General features: G+C 35.4%; 1 protein-coding gene across 7 annotated transcripts in view; it reads right to left on the reverse strand.

Moving 5' to 3' along the window:
* Positions 1–623: 623 nt before the first annotated feature.
* LOC149552898 (transcription elongation factor SPT6-like) overlaps positions 624–25,891 on the reverse strand; it is a 40,764-nt gene continuing 15,496 nt past the window's right edge. For all 7 annotated transcript variants that reach the window (XM_089788449.1, XM_089788448.1, XM_089788453.1 and 4 more), the window contains 15 exons: positions 21,743–21,814; positions 21,426–21,549; positions 21,230–21,317; positions 20,991–21,147; positions 20,701–20,833; positions 20,191–20,470; positions 19,750–19,947; positions 13,325–13,453; positions 12,882–13,250; positions 12,678–12,785; positions 11,798–12,586; positions 3,984–4,125; positions 2,672–3,870; positions 2,321–2,530; positions 624–2,209 (listed from right to left, as the gene is read on the reverse strand). In XM_089788449.1, the coding sequence (XP_089644575.1) occupies positions 1,109–2,209; positions 2,321–2,530; positions 2,672–3,870; positions 3,984–4,125; positions 11,798–12,586; positions 12,678–12,785; positions 12,882–13,250; positions 13,325–13,453; positions 19,750–19,947; positions 20,191–20,470; positions 20,701–20,833; positions 20,991–21,147; positions 21,230–21,317; positions 21,426–21,549; positions 21,743–21,814 (5,099 nt within the window). In that variant the 3' untranslated portion in view covers positions 624–1,108. The remainder of the gene's footprint in view (positions 2,210–2,320; positions 2,531–2,671; positions 3,871–3,983; positions 4,126–11,797; positions 12,587–12,677; positions 12,786–12,881; positions 13,251–13,324; positions 13,454–19,749; positions 19,948–20,190; positions 20,471–20,700; positions 20,834–20,990; positions 21,148–21,229; positions 21,318–21,425; positions 21,550–21,742; positions 21,815–25,891) is intronic.

Below are 25,891 nucleotides of genomic sequence, written 5' to 3' on the forward strand. Positions count from 1 at the left end.
CATTAGAAACTTTGGGTCTTCTATGTTGTTTTTGTTTATGTATAGGTCCTTTTTCTGATCTATGTTTTTTGTTCTAGTTTTTGGTTCTGACTCTATTTTCTGGTAGAACTTTATTTCAAGTTCCAGGTCCTTGTAAAACCTGAATACTTTTTTTGAACTTTGCTAGTGGTTTCAAATCCCTGTAAAACCTGATTTTCATACTACTTTTCAATAGGTTTTAGGACTGTTCCTGGTGGTCTTAATTGCCTATCTTTCTTGTTTTTGTTAAAAGAGTTTCAAAGCCCCTGCAAAACCTGTTTTTACCGTAATCTAAAATAAATAATTTCAGATAGTCTATGAGTTAACAAGCCAAGTGATATGATTAGATTTTAAAAAAACTAAAAGCAATTAGATTTGAAAATTTTGATCAAAGATTATTTAAAAAGTGATTTCTTTATTGTAGGAGAGCAACGGACTATTAGCATATTTAGATTAGTGAAAAATAGAACCCTTTGGAGGATGTTTAATGATTGATGTGACAATATAGACAGTTCAATAAATTTGTTCTAATCCTTGTAAATTTTTTTCCTTATTTTCTAGATTTTAAAATTGAAAATAACCCCAGGCAAAATGCTTTCAGCCAATAGAAAAAACAGAATTATATTCAGAAATTGATTTTTAAAATATTAGATCAGCCAAACTTTAGCCAGACTTTAGAATTATGCATTCTGTTTATCATGTCAATTAATTGTAGGGGGTCTAATGAAAACATTAGTTCCCTGTCTATAAATAGGCAGGGACTAATAATAATAACGTACAAATAAATGTAAACCCAGAACAGTGAAAAGGAGATGAACAATAGCAGTCATTAGCTATCCACAATTTGCCCACCATCGGATGTACCTTTTAGCACCTTGCATTAACGCCTCTGGCGTAAAATATATATATATATATATATATTTAGAATGAAAACTGTTTCAAGGATCACAAATATATAGAACCTAGATCTATAATTCAGTGAGCAAGATTAATTTTGAAATTAAATCTGATCTCAAAATCTTAACAGGCTTGGAACGGAAGTTACAAACTTTAAGTCAAAGCATGCACTCTCTTATTTGACAATGCCACCTTATTGCTCCCAGCCACTGCCTCCAACGCTCCCATTACTACCAGCTGCTGCAGTATCCCACCCATCATTTGCCCGTTTATTCAACTCGCTTTCCCCAGAGCTCACAATCCATGCTCCTCGGGCAGGAGATTCCGGAATTCTGCCGCCAGAATTGCTGCCCCATTCCTCAGTTTTTGATCCCCATGCATCACCAGAATTTCGCCCCCACCTATTGTTAACATCTGATTCATTAGAGCCCCTTCCAGACCCTATACCTCTTCCATCATTTCTTCCCCATCTATTTCTTCCATCTTCACTCCACCTACCTCTCATGCCCCTACCCCTGCCCTCATTTTCACCTCTACCAAAACCACCATCTCTTCCTTCATTCCAACCAGCAATGCTACTACCACCACCATTTCCTCCCCTTCCCCTTTCTCGACTGCTTGGTGGCCTAGGTAAACCACTAGGAAGCCCACCAAGGGCATTACGATGATGATTATCATTTCCACCTGTTCTTGAACCTGGTGTGGATGATCTTTCCCAATCTGCGCCCATGTGGCCTTGCCAACCACCATCTCCTCCACTATTAGTGGCCGATCCCCTCCAGCCACCATCTCCCCGTCTACTGCCATCCACAGCTGACCCTCCCCAGCCACCATCTCCCCCTCCACCACTGTTTGTGGCTGAACCCCCCCAACCACTTCCAACAGAACCACCTCCACCAGCAGATCCTCCCGGACCTGGGCTTTTCATGGGAACCATTGCAGCAACAGACCTGATAGGAGGACGGGAATCCTGTTGAATCAAATCATTTATGTGCTGTTGAAAATAGAAAACCAGCTTGTCAAGATTATCAAACATTCTCTTTCGAAACTTAAATCCTTTGGGATATAGCCCAAAATACTCATGATGAGGATTTGTACTCCTGATATAGCTAAGCAAAAATGCCCCAGGATGTTCATGTGAAATAGATATAGAATATGGAATTCTTGTTGGATTTTCATATTTTTCTTTTCGTAGTGCATCATCAATCTCTGCTTTGGTTCCCCTCCTGAATTTCCTGTAACCAAGGATTGCCTTCAAATTGCCAATGAGTGGATCCACATATCTGTCTATGACCTGCATTTTCAAATTTACAAACTCGGTAAAAACATTCAAGCCTAAGTAAATTTCCAGCCATGGATTTAAGAATTCTGAGTCATGATATACTTAATATTGTGTTACACAAACCTCATCAAGATCTTCAAATGTCTCCTCCCCAATTGAAAGTGTTTTCCCAAGTCGAAGATAGCTAGCAAAATCCTTTTGGTCTTTTCCTCCCTCCACAATATCCTTGTGTGCATAAACTCCATCGAATATTTTCAGTGTTAGAATCAAGTGAGTAGGCCCTTTCAAGCTTGGACGGATAATACTCTCCCCTGGCTCTTTATCTGCTAGGAACTGTAAAAATGGCAACCGCTATAAGATTAAAATCAAAAATGTCATTTAAGTATTGCTATTGTTGTAAAATTGTATTCTACATTAATATACTTGATCACTTTGCTTACAGAAAACATTATTCCTTTATAATTTAAAACATACCTTAATGGTTTCATCCTCTGAATAATTCAGGAAGCGTGGATGCACAATCATCCGAGGTTTGAAAGCTCTTTTTGCAAGCTCCTTTGCTTTCCTTGCATTCTCTTGTTCACTTCGTGAAATGGAATCCTCTTCCGCAAAATACGGATCCTTAACCTCCTTATCCTTATCCTGTTCACCCTGAAAGTTATCATTCTTCAGTGAACTCTCTTTGCAAGTTAACTCAACTAGGTACTTCGCTTTTGTCATAGTTTTCACCCAACAAGAAAGGATGCTACCTTCTGCAATCTTTTCTACAGGATCTATATCTAGATCATCAGAAAGCTCCTCCTTCAATATTATTCCTGTCAAGCCTGATTCCAGATCACAAATTATACGATGATTTTGGACTCTGCGAGCTGTTGCTTGGACAATTTTTCCCACTGAGAGGGTCTCTTCATTTTCTCCAGTCAGTAGATAGAATTCCTCATCCTGGGATGGCTCTTTATATGGTGATCTCAAATCCTTAAATCCATGTAACAATTCACTCTTTATGTCACCAAGGGTTTCCCGTTTTTTATTGGATGTCCGTTGCTCCACACTTCTAGCATATTCATCAATATCAAGGGCATTTAACAGATCAGGATATTTTTTGACATGTTCAACAGCCATTTCTTGTGTTTCCTCATCCATATCATCTATATCATGTCCAGCTTCTTCACAATATATGTCCTCAGCCATTTTCTTGGCAAGTTCATATGACTCTGGATGAATTCTAGTATCATCCAATGGATCCATAACATGGTTCCCGGAAGCTGCTTGTCCAGTCCCTCTAACCCTTAAAAAACCAGCAGCATTTATAAAGACAAGTCGCTTCATAGCCTCTACGGGGGTCAGCAATTCTCTGCGACTGTAAACCCTTCCAGCCCTCAAAATAGCCCTCTGTATGGAAGCAGCTTTTCTGGGTCCAAGGCCTGCCACAAATTGCAGGGGAGAAAACATCCATTCATGTGATGCTGCTAGGTTTATGTCAACACCTACTTGGTTGGTTACTGTAACCATTACCTGTTCAACAGCTTCATACTTTTCATCTGGAGTAAGGAAATGTTCCAGTGAATGAAGCTTCAATGATAATATTTCTTTACCAGGACCACATAATGTTGCAACCATGGCCAATGGATTCTGAAGATACCGACCGAGAGCCACAGCACGCCTCACAATCCCTGCAAGAAAATATGGGATCATAAAAACATTGTTAAATCTGGCATTATAATTCTAACAATAAAGTTCTCCTATCCATCAGTTAAAAGGTGATCTAGATTTAATTCCTACGTACCTCTCTGTGTCGGCAACTGGTCCTGAGAGATGCGAGAATTCTCATATAGTGTAGGCAATACTTCATCTGCATAAACGACATTTATTGTGTCCAAGCCTTCTGCCAAATCACGTGGATGCTCCTCCACAATCTTAAAAATAACCTGAGCAAGAAATAAACAAAACCCAAAACCAATCAAATGCTGTTAACTAATTTTACAAGCATATAACACACTCCAATATTGATATTAATAAGACGTAAAAAAAAAGCATTGATCACTATCATATGCAGCAGTCATCAAACAATTTTCTGTCAAACTGTAATGTCCCTTGTCATATGTCGATATAAATACTTCAATTTCTTATGCTTCCACTATATCTTTCTAGTTGAAACTCATCTATGATCAATATTATTAGTTCCTGCTGTAGGCAGGTAACTATAGCATCCAGTTGATGCCACTTTTTCCTGATCCAGTGAGCCAATCAAGTAATATAATTTTTCTGATAACTGTTTTAATATAATGTTTTTGTATTTTGAACATTCATTTATTTATTGTTCAACATTATTATTTGCTTTTAGTTCTATGCTTGTAGAATGAACAGTCAGTGATTTGTAATGACTATTCATTAAATCTTTATGCAGTTGGCTCTCCATTATGTAATAACAATAATGGAAATAGTGCATGGAAATTGAAAGCTCTGAGAGATCTTTTTTGTTTTGTAGAAAAAGACATGATTGTCCAGTCATTAGAGTTGCATGTTATTTACTTTGCCTGCTTTGTAGTACGTAAGTCAAGCTGTAGAAATGTGGTGGAGTCCTTTGAAATCTGTATGAGAATTTCTTCCCTCAACTTCAGAGTCCATCGATCTATTCGCATTTATTGTTGTTTGTCAGGAGTGGTTTGAATTTGGAAGACAATAAATCTTTTTCCTTTTCGAAGTAGCTCTTGTCAGTAAGTTGATTGAGTGCATTTAATCTTTGTTTGTAGATAGTAGAGATGGTAGGTTGCATTTTTTATTTTCTGCAGGGAAAATCAGCTTTTGCTTTTCCCATTTCCTGCTAGACTCGTTATTTTTGTAGATGGCATAGTGCAGATAATTAATAAAGCAATCTTTGTACAGTGTGAAATCCCCAAATGAACGCTGAAATCGACTGTAGCAATCACATCAATTTGAATGTCGGTTTGACGAGTTAGAAATATAGAACCAAGCCATGCTGTAGGGTTATCAAAGTCTGAGAGGGAAAATTCAAGACTCTTTTGTACTTCAAGCATGTTGTGGGCTTGTTTTCCGTTCAGTTGTTCTACTCCAAATTGTTGTGCGTTATTTGCAATTTATTCCCTACAGTCGCAAACGTTCTTTGTTGGATAAGAAGAATAACGATACCCTTGTTTCTTTATGCTGTGTTTTAATATTTCAATGTACTGAGCTCGATTTTGCTATAATAAAAAAATTGATGATGTTAGTTTTAAACTCAAATATTTGTATAAATATAGTTATACATGGGGAGAGATTGACAATGGGGCTTGATTGACGGGAGACTTGAAATGCTGGTAGACTATAGATGTTTTTTTTTTGGCAGAATTTGTTAAATTAGGACCGAAAACTAGATACCCAGAACCGTTAAAAACTATCGAAAATAACTCAAATGTTTGACACTTATCTCTAGAAGAGAATCTAGCTTGGTTAGGCTGTTAGATTTGATAGTTCACTGTGTGTGCAGCCACAAAGAAGTTTTCCTTGGGGAACTTGTCAGGTTAGTATTGGTGTTTTCGATTTTTAGCATACTGCAATTTCACTTTCAGCTGGAGAATGAAACGTTTTTAACTTGTTCGCCTTGATTGCTGGTTATCTGATCCTTTTCTGAGATGAATAACTTGTCAAATGTTCACTTGCAGTTTTTGTACTTGAATCTGAGATGGTTTTGCTTATTTGAATATTTCCCCTCGCTGTATGTTGCCGTCCTCCTGTCTAGCATTGAGATCGGTGGTTGTTAGACGTTTTTCTACATCCTGTAGAGTTGATTAGATTTTTTTCATTGACAACAGCAGGTGTTCGTAATTTCGTATTGGGTTTTTGCATATGAGAATAGGGTTAACTATCGTGTTTCAATGGTAGCCTAATTTTGTTGTTGAGCAACAACACTCCGATGCGATTTTCGCATTGGCTGTTGCTATGAACATTAGGGTATTGAGTTCTTGCAGACAACAAGGCTGGGAAGCTGTTCTACTTTTTTGACTTTGCAGAATCAAGGAGAGCATTCTCAAAGGTCTCTTATAAGTCAGATAAAATTAAAAACAAATAATTACACATTACACCGTTCAGCTTAGTGACACTCTGTGATCATCCCAAAGATTTGTCCATAGACATTTTTTATCTATGCACTTAGTCCTTTAGATTCTTCAGATTCTTGTATCTCATAGGAGGGATTGTGCGTTCCATGTTGCCAGTGTTTGTTGATATTGCGATAGTATGCAACCACCTAACGGGAAAGAAGGCCTTGATCACTTAAACTAGCTCAGTTCGTCTTCTATTTCCCCAAAACACGAGGGCTTCTTCCAAATCAAGAGAATAATAGGCACTTCCGCTTATGGAATCACTCAGTAAACGACCCACAGGAACAGTATCCGGACCTATACTCTCATCTTCACAGCTCATTTTCTCTAAACAGAAGCATTATGACAGACCCTCCAAACAGAAAATGAAATTATAGATACTGTATTCCTTCGTTGTTGAGGTGTTGCAGCTATTATTCGGTATTCACTAGAGCTATGCCTTAGGAAATCCATTGATTGTTGAGCTTTGCATAAATGCATGATAATGCTTTTCTCAATTCCAATACTTTGTTACGTCTTCCTCGTGGAATTTGAAACAGCTAAACTTGTTTTCTTTGACCATATGAAAAATCCACCCATTTAGAAAGTCAGTACAGTATCTTATCCAATTTCAAGAATTTACAATGTCTAATAGCTCTCAACCAATGAAGCATGTGTGGAAGACCAATTGTTTTTGCTATGTGAGTTCATTATAATTGACCAAAAAACTGGGTGTGATTTACTACCCAAGTTTAATACTTTACAATGTCCCTTAAACTGAGATTGCCTTATCAAAGGTCTAATATTCTAGTCACTGGAGCTGGTTGGGAGCATAAAGATAATAAGGATTGTTCAACTTTTCCTATAGTTTCTTTTTTCCTATTGGCTCTTGCTTCTCCTTCCTTAGCCATGTTGATTCAAGGATTGGATATAAATATCTCAAAGATAATTTCAATTTTCTGTAGGGCTCAGTTAAGTTTTCACTATTGTATTTTTTTCCCTTGTTGGTCACGTTGACTCGGGGTTAAGCTCACATGGATTATTTTTTAAGTAAATTTTGGTGGTTTAGTTTCATATTTTTACACAGTTTAAATTGTTAATTTTATTTTTGGACGAGTATGTGTTTTCAAAATCTTGGCATTACAGACAACCCAAATGCAAAGACTGTGTTACCAGATCCATTTTCTTCAACTAAAATGCATTGTGTAAAATAGCCCTTTCAATTAAACATCTAGGACATGTGTGTTAGCATCACCTGTGTTGTGGTCTTGTTTCTTTGGTGTGTGATAGTGTACTATCCTTGTTTGCAAATGCATTACTGTGTTGGCCTCGAGCTTCTCGTGTTGTGGATTTGATTTCTGTGGATTTAAGTTTAGCTGTGGACTAGTTTCTTTTTATCCTGACGATGTTTCAGAGCAGCTTCACTATAGGTTTGACGAATCTGACCTTCAGTTGCAATTAAGCAGAAATGACGTAATCCTAGTAAGACATAATGACCTTCTTCATCCTTTCCAGCCACATATTTCTTTTTCCCTATGAAATGGTATGAATCACATGATGCTGTGTGTCCTCTATCCTTTTAATCAACATCACTTCTATCATCATTATCATTGTCTGAGTTCAATGGTTGTGGAGTTGAAAACAGTGAGATTTTACAGAGCTGTACAAATAGATGTGATCAGAAGCTGCAATTTAGTTATTGATATCTGGCACAGGCCACAGGGTAGGTGTTAATGGTTTAGATTACTATTAAGATTTCTATTTTGTTTATTTGTTCTATGATGTAGCAGGTGTAAGGTATAAGGTATTGCTGGTGCCACAAATTGCAGACATAAAATGTGGAGACTACATACAGAACCAATTCAAAATTGTCTTCAGTCTGTGTGAAATATCAGCAAAAGCAAAGTTCACACTGAACCAGAACAATATTGTCACAAATGCCACTCTCCTCCCCCATCATGAACAGGTATATAAGGTAGTATGCTTTAAGCTCACCTGTACTACACATACCAAATAAACAACATTTTTTCAAGGGTTTGAGATCATCTGGCCTTCATTCACTAACAAAAGTTGTTTCCTCCCACATATTGCAAGACCCTACCCAGTAGTAGTGAACTGATATGATCCAGTCAGAAAATGCAACCATCAAACTAGTGTGCACAACATTACTTTCTGCTTAGTAACAGTGTACTAGATTACAATTTTTATATATTATGATACATATACATATACATATATATATACATATACACACACACACACATATATATATATACATATATATACATATATATACATATCTCCGGTAGTCTGCAAACTATCAACAAAATGTGGTAACTGCCACAGGTGACAGAACTCTCTTCGCGGTGGACCATCTAAGCTCTGAAGTTACCCTAGATTTCTTAAAACAGTTTGTTTCGGACTTCTTGTAAAATCGCAAATGCTATCATATGGATTCCACAATATATTTCAACTTGCACTTATATTCCACTGATCAGTTGCAAGCGAATAGTTCAGTATACTACACCATTTATTTTCTGCTTCTTTGGAAAATGTTCACAATTTCAAATAACTGCTTCAAATCTTGCTTTTCAAGCATTACCAATATACATATTGCTTTTGCAGGACATCATTCTGTCTACATATGCTTTATGACTGTTATTTTTTCCTTTTATTGATAAGAACATTCAAAAATAGACTATGCACAAAGCTTACATTAAGCAACAAAACTGAATATAACTGATTCAACGGTGGCTGTCTATGTGGCAAGTTTACCTTAGTTCAGTTCCTGGGTACTAGTTTTACAAATTATATGCACTTTCTCAAACATCTGTATACAGGGAAACAAAAAATGCTTTAGTTTTGCATATTGTCAGATTATTGTTCTCATTTTCGGTTTTGGGCTGTTATCCTTAGGTATGTAGTTATATACCCAGCACTTATCAAGATATCCAATGCTTATGTTTGCCTACGAATATTTTGTATAGCAGTTTCATCTTGAATGTAATGATTATAACCAGGTAAGCTAATTCAAAGTTCAAGATCTATTCTATTCATTAAATTGTTAGATATAAGAAGTACCAAATATGGACTTTCAACTACTACTAATTTGAGCCATCACTATTCGATTTGGTAAAAGCCACAGCAAGCCAAAGAATGAGATGGCCATCTAATACTGCAACAATATTTATGTTGATATCTCATTTTGTTGGACTGCTTCTAGCTAGTATCAAACTACAAACCAGACTTTTGTAGCATTTTAAAATGACAGCTAAGGTAGTCCAAGTCTGAAACCATTCGTTTTTTACTGTTCAAATTTGTGTATGATTCGCAGCAGTATGGATATGAGTTGCTTTACATAGATATTTTCAAATTGCAAAGACTGCTAGAATATCAATTGGAACCAAAATAATATTTTTCTCTACCAGCTTTGATGTTACTTCAAGCGCAGCAACCAAATATTGTTCACATTTATTTTATTGTTTGGTAGATCAGGTTCCAGAACTGAAATTAAAGCTAACACTCTCAAGAAATTTAAGACGAGGTGCTCACAAGGGCCAGCAACGGTAAGAGAAGCAGGTCCAATTTGTGACTTGGGACTCCAGTTGAAACACGTTACCCAGTGTTCTGTAAATGCCTGAACTTTTTCTCTCCTGGCTATCTCTTTCAACAAATTCTTTAACTACTTGCACAGATCGGTTATGTCACATCTAGATACGGATGCTATAGTTTGTATCGGATTCAACAATTAATATTTGTACATTTAATCAGGTAATATGTCTCCTTCGGTTAAACCCTCCTTTAAGCAATTTTTTTCCCTCAATTCATTGCACTCTTAGTGTCCCCCAAATCTTACATCTAGCAGTACAGAAAGAAAAAACAAAGACACAAACAGCAGGAACTAGACACTATGCGACCTTGTTCATTATTTTAAATGCTACAATATATATAATAGATAGGATATAACTCGTAGCAAGGTATATTAAACAAAATTTTAACAGACAACTTTACTTTTACCCTGGGAAAAACCCTCCTCTCCGAGGGAAACAACCCAGCCCCGCAAAAATAAAACTTTATTATTTTAAGGAAATATTACAGTCTTCAAAAAACTTAGTCTTACTACTCAAAAGAAAGAAAGCTTAAATCAGCCACAATTTTGTCTTTTCTGAAAATAGCTCATATAGACACAAACTGACTCATAATCTTGGAAAATGAAAGTGACACACAAACTCTGAATCAGATATTTATAAAACAGGGAGCTCTGTAAACAATGATATATAATCTGTAACTTATCAAAAACACAGACTCCTCTGAGAATATAACTATGATGCATGAAATTGCATATCAGTCACGGACCCTTCTACAGATATAACAACCACAGACCCTTCAGCAAAACATGAACTCTGCTACAAATCATGAACACTTTTCTGTAAATACAAAAGACTGTAAAAGATCTTTTTCCTTATTTTCTTCATTTAAGCTCTGTGCTTCATACCCCCTTTTTACTGTTGCTGTGTTGTATTATATATCCCATTGGAAAGTCACGACTATGTCCATGACTTCATTAAAGCTATTTGTATTTAATAATTTTATTATTTAGAGTTATGTATTATATTGTCTCTTTCAAATCTGTAAAATGAATCGTTAGTTTATAAATATATACTCAATTCATTTTCTAATATACTTATCTATATATACAATGTTTAATTAACACACAGACAAATTCAGTCTTTAACTTTCAACTTAGTCTCAATTCTATTATTTTTAATTATAATTTTTATCAATCATGGACCCATCTACAGATATAACAACCACAGACCCTTCAGCAAAACATGAACTCTGCTACAAATCATGAACACTTTTCTGTAAATACAAAAGACTGTAAAAGATCTTTTTCCTTATTTTCTTCATTTAAGCTCTGTGCTTCATAACCCCCTTTTTACTGTTGCTGTGTTGTATTATATATCCCATTGGAAAGTCACGACTATATCCATGACTTCATTAAAGCTATTTGTATTTAATAATTTTATTATTTAGAGTCATATATTATATTGTCTCTTTCAAATCTGTATAATGAATCGTTAGTTTATAAATATATACTCAATTCATTTTCTAATATTCTTATCTATATATACAATGTTTAATTAACACACAAACAAATTCAGTCTTTAACTTTCAATTAAGTCTCAATTCTATTATTTGTAATTTTAATTTTTATGATTATAATACTATTATTGATTTATTCATTTTATATTTTAGTTCTACTTAATAATATTATTAATAGTTGCTGAACCTCTTTTAGGCTTAAGATCTACATCTCAACCATTATATATGAAACCATATATATTAATCTCTATAATTTAATTTTATCAATGCTACTGTGATTATATTTATCTATTTAATTATTAAATCTTATATATTTAACTCTATTATCACTTAATTGCATCTTGGAGAAGGGGACATTATACAAACATAAAACAATATTATGGAAAGTAGTTAAAAAATAGTCTCCATGTCATACCTCAAAGATATCATCCTTCAAGTTTTTACAACGCAAGTTTGAGGCTCCCAAAACAACTACATGAGGTTGATGATCCATCATAAACTTCAAAAGACGCTGCTGGTCATTCTCCTTTCGCTTTTGTAGTCCAGAGTTCTTTGAACGAATGCTTAGATGTGATGTAAAAAGAATATCAAGCACTTCACCTGCAGGATCTAGCATCACAAATGTTGTTGGGTCTTTATTGGACCCTTGACAGCAGACCATTATACGTGCTTCTGCATCTTCTTCAGATGACTCCTCATTGTCAGGTTTCTGACGCTGAAAAGGTGCAACTGAAACTCTCTGCCACAGCTGCATTCCATAGTCCTGAAGCAGCCAGTTTTTGGCTCTTACAGACAACACTATCCGAGCTTCCTTCTCCATACTAGGCAAAATGTAGTTGCATATGGCATCCTTCAATATTAGTTTACGCTGTTCATTCCAAAGCTGTGCTGATCTGCTCACCCCATCACTAAGGTAGAAAGCTTCAAATTCATTCATTAAAGTGCCATCTAAGTCATCCTTAGGCAAACCAATAGTAACCTGAAGAAGTTTCTCTTCTTCAGCTTTCTGAATAAGAAGCCACTGTGCATCATCAAACTTACTTATTGGCTTGTTACTCAGCCACTTTACCCTAGCATATTGATGGAACGGGCCTATAGCATTATTGCCATCAGCAGTAGGCTTAGTAGTTACCACTGCCTTTTCCATGTAGAAAGTACGGGCATATTCCTTAACAGCTGGCTCACAACTGATTTCTACTGCTGCCTGAAAAAAAGCACCAACAACACATTAGATGATAAAAAAATTTACCACATAAATCAAGCAACACAAGCAAAATGTTGTGAAAAAAGCATACCATGTGCCTAGCACCTTTGAGCACTGACTGTGGATCCACAAATTCTCCAGCAGCAAATCCGGCTGCCACATCCTCCGGTGTATTGCTATCATCTTCAACCTCGTGCATCTGCACAATAGTTAAAAAACAGCCTTTACTCATTTGCTGAAAGTAGCCAGTACCATCATATTAGGGGCAGTTTAAATACAGAAGACAGCTAGTTACCTTATACATAGCTAATAGATTCTTGCCCAGTTGTTCAGAGGTAAGACCAAAATTTCTTGATACAGCCCCCAACCCAGACTTCCGATAGATGCTATACATGGATTTGCGTTTTGGCCTCTTGAACTGACCTTCTTCTACCTCAATTTCATCAGGAGGAAAATGCAGGTTAAATTTCGTATCTATGTCATCAATAGTCCGTTCAGATTCTGCATCATCAAGAGACTGAAAAACTGTTTCTAACAGCCTCCATTTTGTTGGATCTCTTCTTGCTTCTTCTCCTGCTCGTTTCTCATAAGATGTTTTTAGTGCAGTCTTTCTTCTTTGAAGTAGAAGCCATTTTCTATCCCGAAGCTGTATTTCCCACAATGCCTAAAACAGGACACATTGTAAGCCATTTGACATTTTGCTGTGTAACATAAGACATTCTTAAAATATATTCTTACCTTGTACATTTTCATTTTAGACTTATTTTCCTTGTTTGCAGCTTTGCCTGCAGCTTCTTTAGAGCTGTACTCTTGCTCTCGAAGCAGGTTGAGACACATTTCTTTCCGATACATAGCAATAAATGGGACCTTGCACATTAAACATGTTACAGCTCAGACAATTTATAACTAGCACTTGCACCTAAAGGAGGTGCAAGGGATACGCCGATCGGTGTTCAATTTAAAAGCATAAATAAAGATGTACATAACAAAAAAAAGCGTTGATCTCCAAACATGTATCAGCATATAATCCATTCTTGTACATAGTAGCATCTATTTTGAAAGAGCTAAATTTATGGTAGTGTATCCTATTGTTCTTTTTGTATGTCATAAGAAAACGCAGGATTAAAATACATGGAAAGACATAAGAAATTGTTGTATTTGTAACCATAATTCCTCGCTTGTTTCATCTTCTTGATCACTAGGTGTGAACCACGGGCCACCACTCAATAGTTGTATCCCAGATGAGTGTTGAGAAACACTATGTTGAGTGGTGTTGAAAAACAACAGCTGTGGGTCGAGGTCGAGGCAGACAGGATTTCGAGGATCAATATGGCATGCTCACTTACAAAAAAATGTTTTGTTTGATATGGCATGATCAGTTTTTAGATTGAAATTTCATCATACGTCAAAAGTTGTTTTGATCTTATGATGCTGATTGAGTGGAATTCTACAAGGTAATGCTCTAAAAGATAGGGTGTGTTCTTGATCTGTGTGGTGGGGGTCTTAATTGCTACAACAATCTGTATCCAACATCACACAAACTTCCATAAAATTGGATTCTTAGTAGTAGACCTACACAAAGGAATTAATCATAAACTCTATAATTAAAATAAAATACTCTTATGACAAAATCAAGGAGTAATTTAAAATAGTTTTTTCCCTAGTTTGTCGAAGTTAGAATGTAACCAAAGATACAATTTGTTTAAACAATTTGTCTCTGTAAATAAAGTTAACACTAAGACGCTTTTAAATTATTTAACTACAGTTCACATGCAATCAGTTAATGAAATTTTTAAGGTTAGCAATAAAGTACCTACAAAATCCATGTCCGAGCCATGAGTTTTGAACTTTGACAGATGCCCATTTTTTGTAGCATGCACTCTGATACAGTTATGAAACATGGCATTCCACCTTCCCATTACATTTTCTTAAGGATTTCTAAGCCTTTCCAACCAATTTGATTAGTGTATACCTACGATTACGATATAGAAACCCCTAATTACATTGTGGTATTATTTGGGCGAGATTATTTTATCTGGGATAGTTTTCTTGTTGGAGATGATTCATGAAAAAATGTTCTTATCCCTCACTAAAGGCAATCCTGAGCTTGAACAAGGCATAGGGGCATATTTGAAGATCTTGCTAGTGAAAAATATTTTAGCAGTTTGTGATAGTGGGTGCAGCAATGAATTGCGGTCTCTGGTGGACATTGGCAAGGGACACAGTTGCACAATTTCTATCATTTCTTGTGCTTTCCCCAATTTTAAGTGTTGTAAGATTGATCCCCGTGGAGCAATCTCAGAGTCTGCAATAGGGTTTAGGGTACTATGATTCTGCAATAGGCACCATCGTTCTACTTAAGCCTTAAAGCAATAAGTGCTCTTGTCAAGTTTAAAAGGCATAATCACTTATGCAAAAATAATCAGAGAACTCTAACTTGTATCTAGTTGTTGCCTCAGATCCGTGTCCAAATGTTGCAATGCCAAAGACTTGGAGATGTGCTTACACATGTAAGTTGTCATTGTTGATAAGTCTGATTGCATCTTTCGTAAGTGTCTGACATAACTTGGAGAGAATGATTTTTGCTTGTAAAGTGAGACAACCGATTATCATTATCTAGCTTAAGAATATAAACACACTGGTCGGAATGCGATGGCAGACAAAAAAAGGCATGATCAAGTGTTTTGTACAGAGGAAATAAAGTGTTACTGTAAAGCACAAATCAAAATGGTAAGTTCAGTAGGCTATTTGTGGGCAGTGTGGGAAAAAGATTATTTTAAAATAAATTTTTGGAAATTATTACAACCAAATAAAATTAGCTAAATTTACCTTATTAGTTTATAAGATGTAGAAAATAAAATCCAAAAGAAAACTCACTTTTCTAATTTTTGTTAAAAATATATATATAAGCTCAATTCCCATTTTACTATACAAAGCGCAAAAAAGCATAGATCAACAAACATGTATTCATACAATAAATGTGAAAGCATTGATATCATTTTCCAAGTTGATGTAGTTTCTTGACATATAATGTCTTAATGGATATAGAAAGTCCATGAAATGATTTATACTATTAATAAATTATTTCTACGACCTAAGAGGGAAAAAACCTCTATAGAAGTCAAAATGTGCAAGTTGTGCATATAAAATTTTATATTTAGCCAACAAGCCTATAGAAGATCACCTCAATGATGTCATTTTAACATTTTTTATTATAAAATGAAGAAAACTTCAAATTGTCTATATTAAATGAAAATAACAATAGTTATTATTTACACATATTAATATATTGTACGAACGATGTTATTTAACAATATGGATACATAGATACATACATATTATATTAAATAAACTAAATAAAAAACTTTAAACTAATAAGAACATATACTAAATAATTTAAAAATGTGTATTATATATAAATCTTAAAACAAGTTTTTTTTTTTAAACATTATATTAAAAAAATTTAAATTAATATGTATATATATGACAATCAAAATGGAAACATTTTATTGCATAATTATTTTATTTTATTTTAGAAACCTTTATTATAATATATACCTTGTGCATAATTTTATTTTATTTTTTATAATTTGAAACTGTAATTTTTATTATAAATTTTATTTCTAGAAAACTTACAATAATTGAAATTTATTGATTGTCACTTAAACTTAATTTAAGATGAGTTATGGTTCAATTTAGAGATCCATTTTCTTAACATGTCATATCCTATCCCATCAACCTTATATTCAATAGCGATGAAAAACATTCCCTATTTAAAATAGATTTACACTGAGTTAGTGTTGAAAAGTTTTTGCTTGTATCTTTCTTGCACCTTTAGACAACGATTGCGTACTGCATACAATCAACATAAATTTACGTACATATGTATCCAAATAAATAAAAAACAGAAGCAATTAAAACGACTAGTTTTATAGTGCAAACTATATAGTAGGCAAGGAGGATATTTAAAATTAGTCCATTTGCATATTTGAGCAACTGTGTACACCTTTATATTCTCAATTACCGGCCTCAAGATAGCTTCAATAACAAGTGATGTAATTATCATCGTCCAGGGCTCTTAGTAATTATAATAATATTATAGTAATTATCACTGTCCAGGGCTCTTAGTAAAAATCTCAACACAATCTAATCCAGAAGCTAAGCACCATAATATTAAAACTGTTTAAAATTTTATAATAGTATGCAAATTTTGGTTTTAGTGTAAACATGTAAAAATAAACAACTATCCATCCAAAACTCTAAATGTTCATTTAACCTTAATTAGCTAAAAATAACAATAATTAAAATCAAATCATACTCGACAAACATTATCCACAGTGTGCGCCCAACTGACCTGTACTATTTCTCTGTAATTATGGTGCTCTTGCCTGGAGGGTTCATGTACCATATTTGTCTACTAAACTTGAATCTAAATCAGTATGCCAGTAATTAAAATGATCTGTCCCAATTTGAAGCGAAATGGCTATGCAGCAAAGAAATTGCAGCCTTTTTGCATTGATTAAATAAATTAAAAATCACTGAACAATTGTATCCTAGTTTTAATATTAACAAAAAATTAAACAGACTGTCAATTGAAGCATAATTTCTTTGGTGCAAAGATAATTTTCTACTTGAAGAGGAGCAACTACCCCACCTACCGGGACCTGGACCTAAAATGGGAATTAGCTATGCTGCCGACATAATTTGATTGATTCGACATTTTTTTCAACTATTAATCAAATTAAATATCACAAAACAAGCATCCAATGGGATTGAGATTCAATCCGCTCTCTCCTCCATCATCGACACTTTATGAGTCAATGGTGGACCCCTTATAACTTGCCATGGTTGCACAACATGCACAGAAGCGAGGAGGCTACCTTTGCTTAGAATAGAAGCAGGTGGTCAGTGAGTCTAGAGACATCTGGTGACGGAGCTCAGAAAATCAAAAACAGAAGAGCAAGTGGTATCTAAGAGATGATGACAATAGTCAGTGGTTAGACAGCATTGATCTCACACCCATGCGTCTAACTCTCTGCACTCTCCACACATGCAAAACCAGATGGCAATTTTGTCCCTTCTCCATAAATGTATTATCAATTATAGTCAGTCATCAGCACAGATAAGTTTGAATAGACAAGGTCTTCCCACTAATTAAACTCCTGTAACTTTCTGATGCTCCATCCTTGGTGACTTCTTGCTCCTTGTTCCTGGTTGGGTCTGACTGCCCCTAAAATTCTATGACGGGTCGAGAAGGAAGGTGCAGGAGAATGAAGAAGTTGTGGCTGGGGTGTGTATGGTTGGGTAAGGTAGGTCCAGAGAGCTGAAGCAGAAGCCAAATCTGTGGGATAATCCAGACAGTATAAACGCTACAGCCCATCCCACAATCATCCCCTGAGTTGTCAATCAAAATGATTTATATTCTACTTGTTTGGCAAACTGTTGTACAAGATGCTGGGAGAAGGGATGGCAAACAACAGCTGGAATTGAAGGGGGCGAAGAGAACGGGCAGCGCACTGTAGGCTAGTGCGTGTATGTATTTTTTTTGGGGTTATACATTGCGCATGTAGATGTTTACATGGCGTGTGGCTCAGGGTCAGAGGATACACTAAACGAATATATGTATGCCATGGAATGAGTGTGTTGTACAGATGAGCCAGAGGGTGAGTTTGTGCTATTTGATTAAGTTTGAAACCAATTAGTGGAAAATGACTGCATAATAAATATTCAAAGTGGTAGATGATTTGGGTTTCACTTATGTAATGCATTAATTTGAAAGAACATAATACAACCCCTATTTCCCACCAGGAGCACCAGGAGCAGTTGGGAGGCAAGCAGTAGCCCTCAGAATAACGGGGGACACAACAGCTTTCTCTGGGTGCAGCTTCCTTGGAGCTCAGGACACCCTTTATGATCACACAGGAAGCCACTATTTCAAAAACTGTTATGTTGAAGGCTATGTGTATTTTATCTTTGGGATTGGCCTTTCACTGTATGAGGTATATTTTTCATAATTTGTGAGAAGTCTGTTGAAACAATTTTTCATATTGACCATTTTAAACAGTATATGTTTACCTGTGTAATAGTAATGCAATAACACTTCCTGCAGTTGCAAATTCACAAGTAGCTGGAGGTCTGACATCAATGCTTGGTTGTAAGCAATTGAATATATCAACACTTGATGCATTATCTGAAGAATTTTCTTATTTAGGTTGATCTTAAATAGATCTTTAAAGTGTATGGCATTATGGTGGTTACCACTGCTTGTAAAACTATACTTTGTTTTGTTAAGCCTATGCCAGATCAATCAGATGCAACTCCACTTGTTCTAGTTCTCTTCTGAAATTTGAAAATTCAACATTACATTTGGCCATGACCAAAGTGGGAATTTGTGCAAGTTCTTTAAATATGCATTATTTTCAAACTGCAACAATTTAAAAGGGCTTCATTTCCAAACTGCGAAGCTTAGGAGGTCAGTAGAAGGATAGAATAATGTGAGGTGCAGATTCATTTCAGAAACATAGAAAATGCATCTAGTGAAAATGGGCAAAAACATAAAAGAAAAAGAGGAAAACGTGACCCTAAGTTGCAATTGTCTGCAATAAGTCGTGGTTGATTGTGGATACTGGAAATATCAACAGCAATGGTTCACTATTTAGCGACCAAATATGCAGCCCAAACACGTTATCTGAGTGCAAACCTGTCAAATCATGGATTGCTTGTCCATTCACATCAGATATGGTTGTCATTACTACTTGTGCAAATTGAATGGTATTAAATCTCCAAGTCACTAATACTGATGCAATTCAAAGGCGTTCAAAGGAGTGTGTTACAACTCATCTATCGTAGGAGAAACAAATTCTATTCTCCAAACCATTTATCGACAGTCTAAAAGCATTTGCCCACAGCAGTTTTATGCCTTATTTTAACAAAAACCACTTTGTGTAAATTCAACTTTGCAGAGAAACAAACAAACATTATACCTTGTTTGCCTTGTTTTTACTAAAAACACTATTTCATCAGCATGAAAGCAAATTTGTTGAAATTCAACTTTGCAGAGAAACAAACAAACATTATGCCTTGTTTTTACTAAAAACACTATTTCACCAGCATGAAAGCAAATCTGTTGAAATTCAACTTTGCAGAAATATAAATGAACTTACTTCTAACTTTTGATCATGGAACATCTTTAATACATTAGCAATATCCTTCACTACTTCTTCCTTATCCAGCTGTGCAATCTGCTGGAACTCTTTCCTAATCGGTACTGCTAATGAACCAAATACTTGCTCATATATCCATTTTGCCTCTGGTACTGTATTCTCATTGTGTGGAACTGGACCAGTACTCTCTTCAGACAACTGAAACAAACAAATAGAATATACTCAATCCATGTTAACACATCTCAGAAAGTGAAATAACTTTTAATTTTTAAAGCATCAATCATGTTTCACATACAAAAATTAATTGTAATACTTCATACTTTAGAATGTGATGTCTAACATCATACAAGTTACTTTTATTTTTAGATTTCAAGAACATATATATTAAGAATAGTAATACATAAGAAAAAAATTCAACAATAAAATATAAATTTTACCCACCTGAAATCGTTCAGGCACATCTATTTCACGAATTTCATCATCCTTTGCTGTCATGTACTTTTCTGCCAAAATGCTTGGCTCAAACTCATCCTCAAGTCTCCTTGCACCTTGGTCATCATCAGGTCCCCCTAAACCATCAAGGCCTTTTGCTTTCAGACCTTGCTTTCGACGACTCAAAAGTTCATCCACATCACCAAATATATCCTGTGCTTCTTGCAAAGCAATAGATGATATGCCTGGAGCTTGCCTGGATATTCGCTTTTTCCATTTCCCCCTCTTCCTAAAGCAGAAACCAAAAGAAACTAGTAAAAACAAAGCAAAAACATTTACATATTGGATTATATAATGAATCATCTTAATGAAATTGATAATATACGGAAGTACAATAAAAGATACCTTACAGGTAAATCATTTTCATTTTGGTAAAAATATTCACATCTTAGATTGTAGAATAAATCATCTTCAATAAAATTGATAATATATGAAAATTCAAAACACAATATAAGATACCTTACAGGTATTCCGTTTTCATCTACTTCTTCTTCATCAACAATAAAATCTGCCATTTCATCTTCTTCCCCCACATCCTCCTCCTCTTCTTCAAGCTGATCTTCCTCTTCTGCGACATCTTCTGGGGGCACTCCTGCAAGTTTTCAAGCACTATGTCTAAGTAAATGATCTACTCTACAGAAAGATCAGACCTTTAATTGCAACTAGGCAGAGCAGACAAAAAAGGCAAATAGCAAGTGAACATGCACAGCATCAGCAAACTCTTTATCTCCTGTGGATAATGTTTATACCTTCATCGTCCCCAAACAAACTACGTTTCAATTTTTCCTCAGCGGTGGCACCTGTCCAACCACCCTCTTCCAACTCATCCTCATCAGAGAAGCCTGTCTTTTCCTCTATACGATCATTCTTTCCAGCTTTCTTTAGGCGTTTAAACTTCTTGCTACCCTGCATTGATCATAAAATAACAGATTATGTTACTATTGAAGGAATAGACTTATACACACACACATCAGTTAGGCAGACATACAGATTTTGGACGGTGAAAACCAGTCACATTGGCCTCCTGTAGTAACTCATAATCGTCTTCATCAAGTTCATAATTCTCTTCGGCATCCCTATGCTCAAACACAAACAATAAAATAAATTAAATATAAAGTTTACAAGATGTAAAATAATACCATTTCTTATAAAACATGGGGCATTAACAGTGTACTGGAGCCTACCTTTTTTTCCTCTTTTTTTTTCTTGCTTTCATTTCTTCATCACTACTTTCTCTAGCTCCCTCTTCTTCCTCTTCTACATCATCAACTATGAAGCCATCTTTCTCATACTCATCCTGTCCCTCCTCTTCATTGATCATGCAGAATACTTTTATTATGTAATTCAATATTTAATCATTTAAATCATTGCTTGATCTTAAGAAAAAACTGTAATCTAAAACCAAAGATATCATGCAACAATTAACACAAAAAAAACAAGCATATGACTTTTACAAGACGTAACTGTAATTGTAATAAGAGAAAATATACATATGCTTTACCTTCAACCTCCTCATCATCTTCATCAGCGGCCTCTGTATCACGAGCATCCCTAATGTCACTTTCTTCATACTCTGGTATAGAAACCCCTAACATAAGTTAGGCCCATGCCAAAACAAGAAACTAAAAAGAAAGTAAAGATAAACAAACAATGAACAGACGAGCATTACCTGAAAGTTGAAACTTTCCAATGTCATCTCAATTCTATTTCTTGTAAACATATGTTTCAGACTTCACAACTAATGCTTTCAGATTTTTTAAATATGCATTAAAATTTACCATATCTGAAGGAAGGACCAAATCTTCAATAGTAACAGTCCAATATAGGGAATGATGATTTTTCATGTAGCCCCCTATCTTTCTATCTCTCTTCCGTGTAAAAGGGGTTTATTGCTAAAATGTTCAAGCGTGACATGACCTTAAATCTTGTATTTGCAAAGGCCTTTAGCTTGCATTTGTTTATTAACTAGCACTTGCTCCGAGCAAGGGATGCAAGGTATAGCCGATAGATGAATGGAGTGTATCATTTTCAAAATTTGTCTATTAATTATAATAAGTTCACCACAGTAGCAGTTATAGAGACAGTCTGAGATGCTGATGTTTCAGAACAGTTTTAGTGCACTTTAATTGTTTGGTTTAAATCTCTGGAAGAAATAGTTATCTGACATGGGCAGTATTTAGCAAATATATAAGTTATGTAGCTTCTCCAGTAGATACTTCTATAATGTATACAAATAATAATTGGTTATTCTAAATAGTCTACACCATTCTTCTTCAAATTGTTCCAATAATCTTATGGAGTTGGAGAAGTTAAAGAATAGTTTTAAGAAGTTTGAGACTTGAAGCAGGAGCTTCACAGATGCTAACATATTTTAAAGTTCAAAGTCTCATTGTAACTTTCTCAAAGTTGCAGCTAAATAAATGCTCTTGGATCAAGTGTTAAGTTCTTTATTTAAAGTAAAATTAACAACATGATTTTGGTGAATAAAAGTATAAATTTCCAATGCACTGGGTTAGGCTTTACCTTCCACCTAACTTCAGGGAGCGAGAAAGATACAAATAATGCAGATCATAGATCACCGGGTAGAAAGAAAGTACACCAAAGGACAGTACAAAGGTGACCAAAACTGTAAATATGATGACATATTCTATTTGATAACAACCACAATTGATGTCCACATGGCCCAGCTGTTTATCTTCTGTCACTAGGAGTGTGAGTATTGAAATCGACTCTTTCCTTTGAATGTTGTGCTTCATCTTGCTTCAAATCTCCAAGACTGAAGACTGAAGATGTGTTTGTTTGTACTTTATCTACCATACAAAATTCAGGAACTAATATCATTCAATTTAAATGAGCCGTGTGCTTTGTCTATGTTTCTAAGCTCTTCCAAATGTCAACTGCCATTTCATTCTACTTTTGGACTGAAATCTGCCTCTTGTTGCTTAAACAATAACCTCCTGCTTATAAAGAGATATAACATCCATGTGTAGGGGAATACAATTCATGAATCTCACAGTCAAGAGGCAATGGCCGTGAAAGAAAACTTGGAGATGTATGAATGCCTTGAAAGATACTTACAAAAATTTATCACCTACACAACCCCATTGCTTTTACTGGCACTAACACGCTATTCCTCTGTTGTAACTACAATGGGGGTATGATGCTGAGATAAATGGGGGTATGATGCTGAGATAAATTCAACGGAAGTAATATCAAAAAGGAACCAGCACCAGCAAGAAATATATATTAAAATTTCTTCTTAATTAATTCTTCAAATGAACAGTAAATACATTTGCTCTCCTACAGATTTCTTCTCCCATAATTTCATATTCCAAAGACTTGCCCTCAACCTAAACCTAAACCTAAAACTCTATTTATACTTGCTAAGACGGTCTACAGAAAATTCTAGATTATTACAAAATAGGAAAAACAGTCTATAGAATACTCTAGATTGATATAGAATGGGGAAGAATGACCCCACAATGATCTGTACGAATCCCAAGAAAAAAAATCTTATCGTAATAACAAAATCAGAATAAATTCTTCATTTAGAAATCACCTCCAAAATATTTTATATGGGTGCTCCTGCACCATACTCCCCAGGAAATTTTATCTCAAGCCCACTTGAGATGAGCACTTGTAGAGTGGTACCTTGCTTCTTGATATCTTGTTTAGTCATCCACACAGCATCTGCATCCGAATAACCTTTGAGTTTTACCAAATACTATTTGGACTCCTTTCCTCTTCTCTGCTTTATGACTTTGGTGCCAAGTATCCTTTCTAGCTGTGGTGTCTGCTTAAATGGTAGACGTTGAATGTCTTTTGTATCAGCAATATATCATGTATCAATTTCTTCGATGGGTGCTTTGAATGGTGTGAGGTCTGCTACGTTGAAGATGGGAGAAATGCCAATCTCAGGTGGCAATCGAATCTCATAAGCATTAGTTCCAAACTTCTTCAATATTTGACAAGGACCTAGTTTTCTCAACATAAGCTTGGTAGATTTGCCTTTTGATAGCCTCTCTTGCCTGAGATTTTCCCATACTAAATCTCCCACTTCAAATTCTAAGCGTCTCCGCTTCTGATCTGCATGCTTCTTATACTTGTCAGAGGTTTGTTGGAGTTGTGCTTTGACTTCATCATGGATTTCTTTTATGGCTGTAGCAAATTCTTCTCCTTCGGCACTAACTTGTTGTTGTGAACTCATATCTCTTAACTCAAAAATCCCTCTAGGATGAATTCCATATGCCACTTGAAATGGTGACTTTCCTGTACTTCTACTAATGGAGTCATTATATGCAAATTCAGCGTGGGGAAGGATTACATCCCATTTTGTTGCATGTTGTCTTGTGAGTGTTCTTAATAAATTGCCCAAAGTTCTATTAACTACCTCTGTTTGGCCATCAGTTTGATGGTGGTAGGCTGATGAGAATGATAAATTGGTTCTAAGTTTCCTCCATAAAGTTCTCCAAAAGTATCCTACAAACTTCACATCCCTGTCTAAAACTATGTTGAGAGGTAGCCTGTAAATCCTTATGACTTCCTTGAAAAAGAGATCTGCTATATGAGAAGCATCATTGGTCGACTTACATGGTAAGAAGTGAGCCATTTTGTTGAACCTATCTACTACAACAAATACACTATCATGCCCCTTCTATGTTCGTGGCAGCCCCCATTACAAAATCCATCGTTATGCTTTCCTAGGGTCTAGATGGTATTGGCAAAGGTTGATAAAGCCCTACATTTGTAGTCCTTCCTTTGGCCCTTTGACAAATCATACATGTTTCCACAAAGTTTCTAACATCAGTCTGAAGTTTAGGCCAATAGCAGTACCTTCTAACCAATTCTAAGGTTTTATCCAAACCAAAATGTCCACCCATTGTTCCACTATTCTTCTCTTTGATAATGTTTGTTCTCATAGAGCACCTGGGTACACATAGTTGTCCTCCTTTGAAAAGAAGTCTGTCTTGTATCAAAAAATCAGGAAAATCAGCATGGTATCTTTCACCAAACTCCATACATACCTTGTAGATGTCACCAAAATCTGGATCTGCTAGATAAATGTCCTTGAGTGCTTCAATTCCCACACTTTCTAGTTGTATCTTGGAGACAATCAGATTCCTTCTACTAAGAGCATCAGCAACCTTGTTTGATATGCCCTTCTTATGCTTGATGTTGAAAGTATAAGCCTGTAAATACTCCACCCATTTCATGTGCCTATGACTTAATTTGTCTTGGCTATTCAGAAAACTGAGTGCTTGGTTATCAGTATATACAACAAACTCCTTTGGCAACAAGTAGTGTCTCCACCTTTTGAGAGCTTGAACCAATGCATACATTTCTAGGTCATATGAAGAGTATTTCTGTTTGGCTTCATTGAGTTTTTCACTTGAGAAAGCCACCGGTTTTCCTTCTTGACTAAGAATTGCCCCTATAGCAACCTTGCTAGCATCACATTCTACGTGAAAAACTTTGTTAAAATCAGGTAAAGAAAGAATTCGTTGCTCACTAACCTTTTTCTTAAGCAATTCAAAAGCTTCATTTGCTGATTGACTCCATGCAAACTTACACTTCCTTCCTACTTTAATAGTTTCTAACATAGGAGCACATATATGACTGAAATTTCTTATGAATTTCCTATAAAATGTAG

This window comes from Cupressus sempervirens, chromosome 6 (assembly GCF_028749045.1).
Source record: "Cupressus sempervirens isolate cs-2001-9-10 chromosome 6, ASM2874904v1, whole genome shotgun sequence".
Classification (NCBI taxonomy): Eukaryota; Viridiplantae; Streptophyta; class Pinopsida; order Cupressales; family Cupressaceae; genus Cupressus; species Cupressus sempervirens.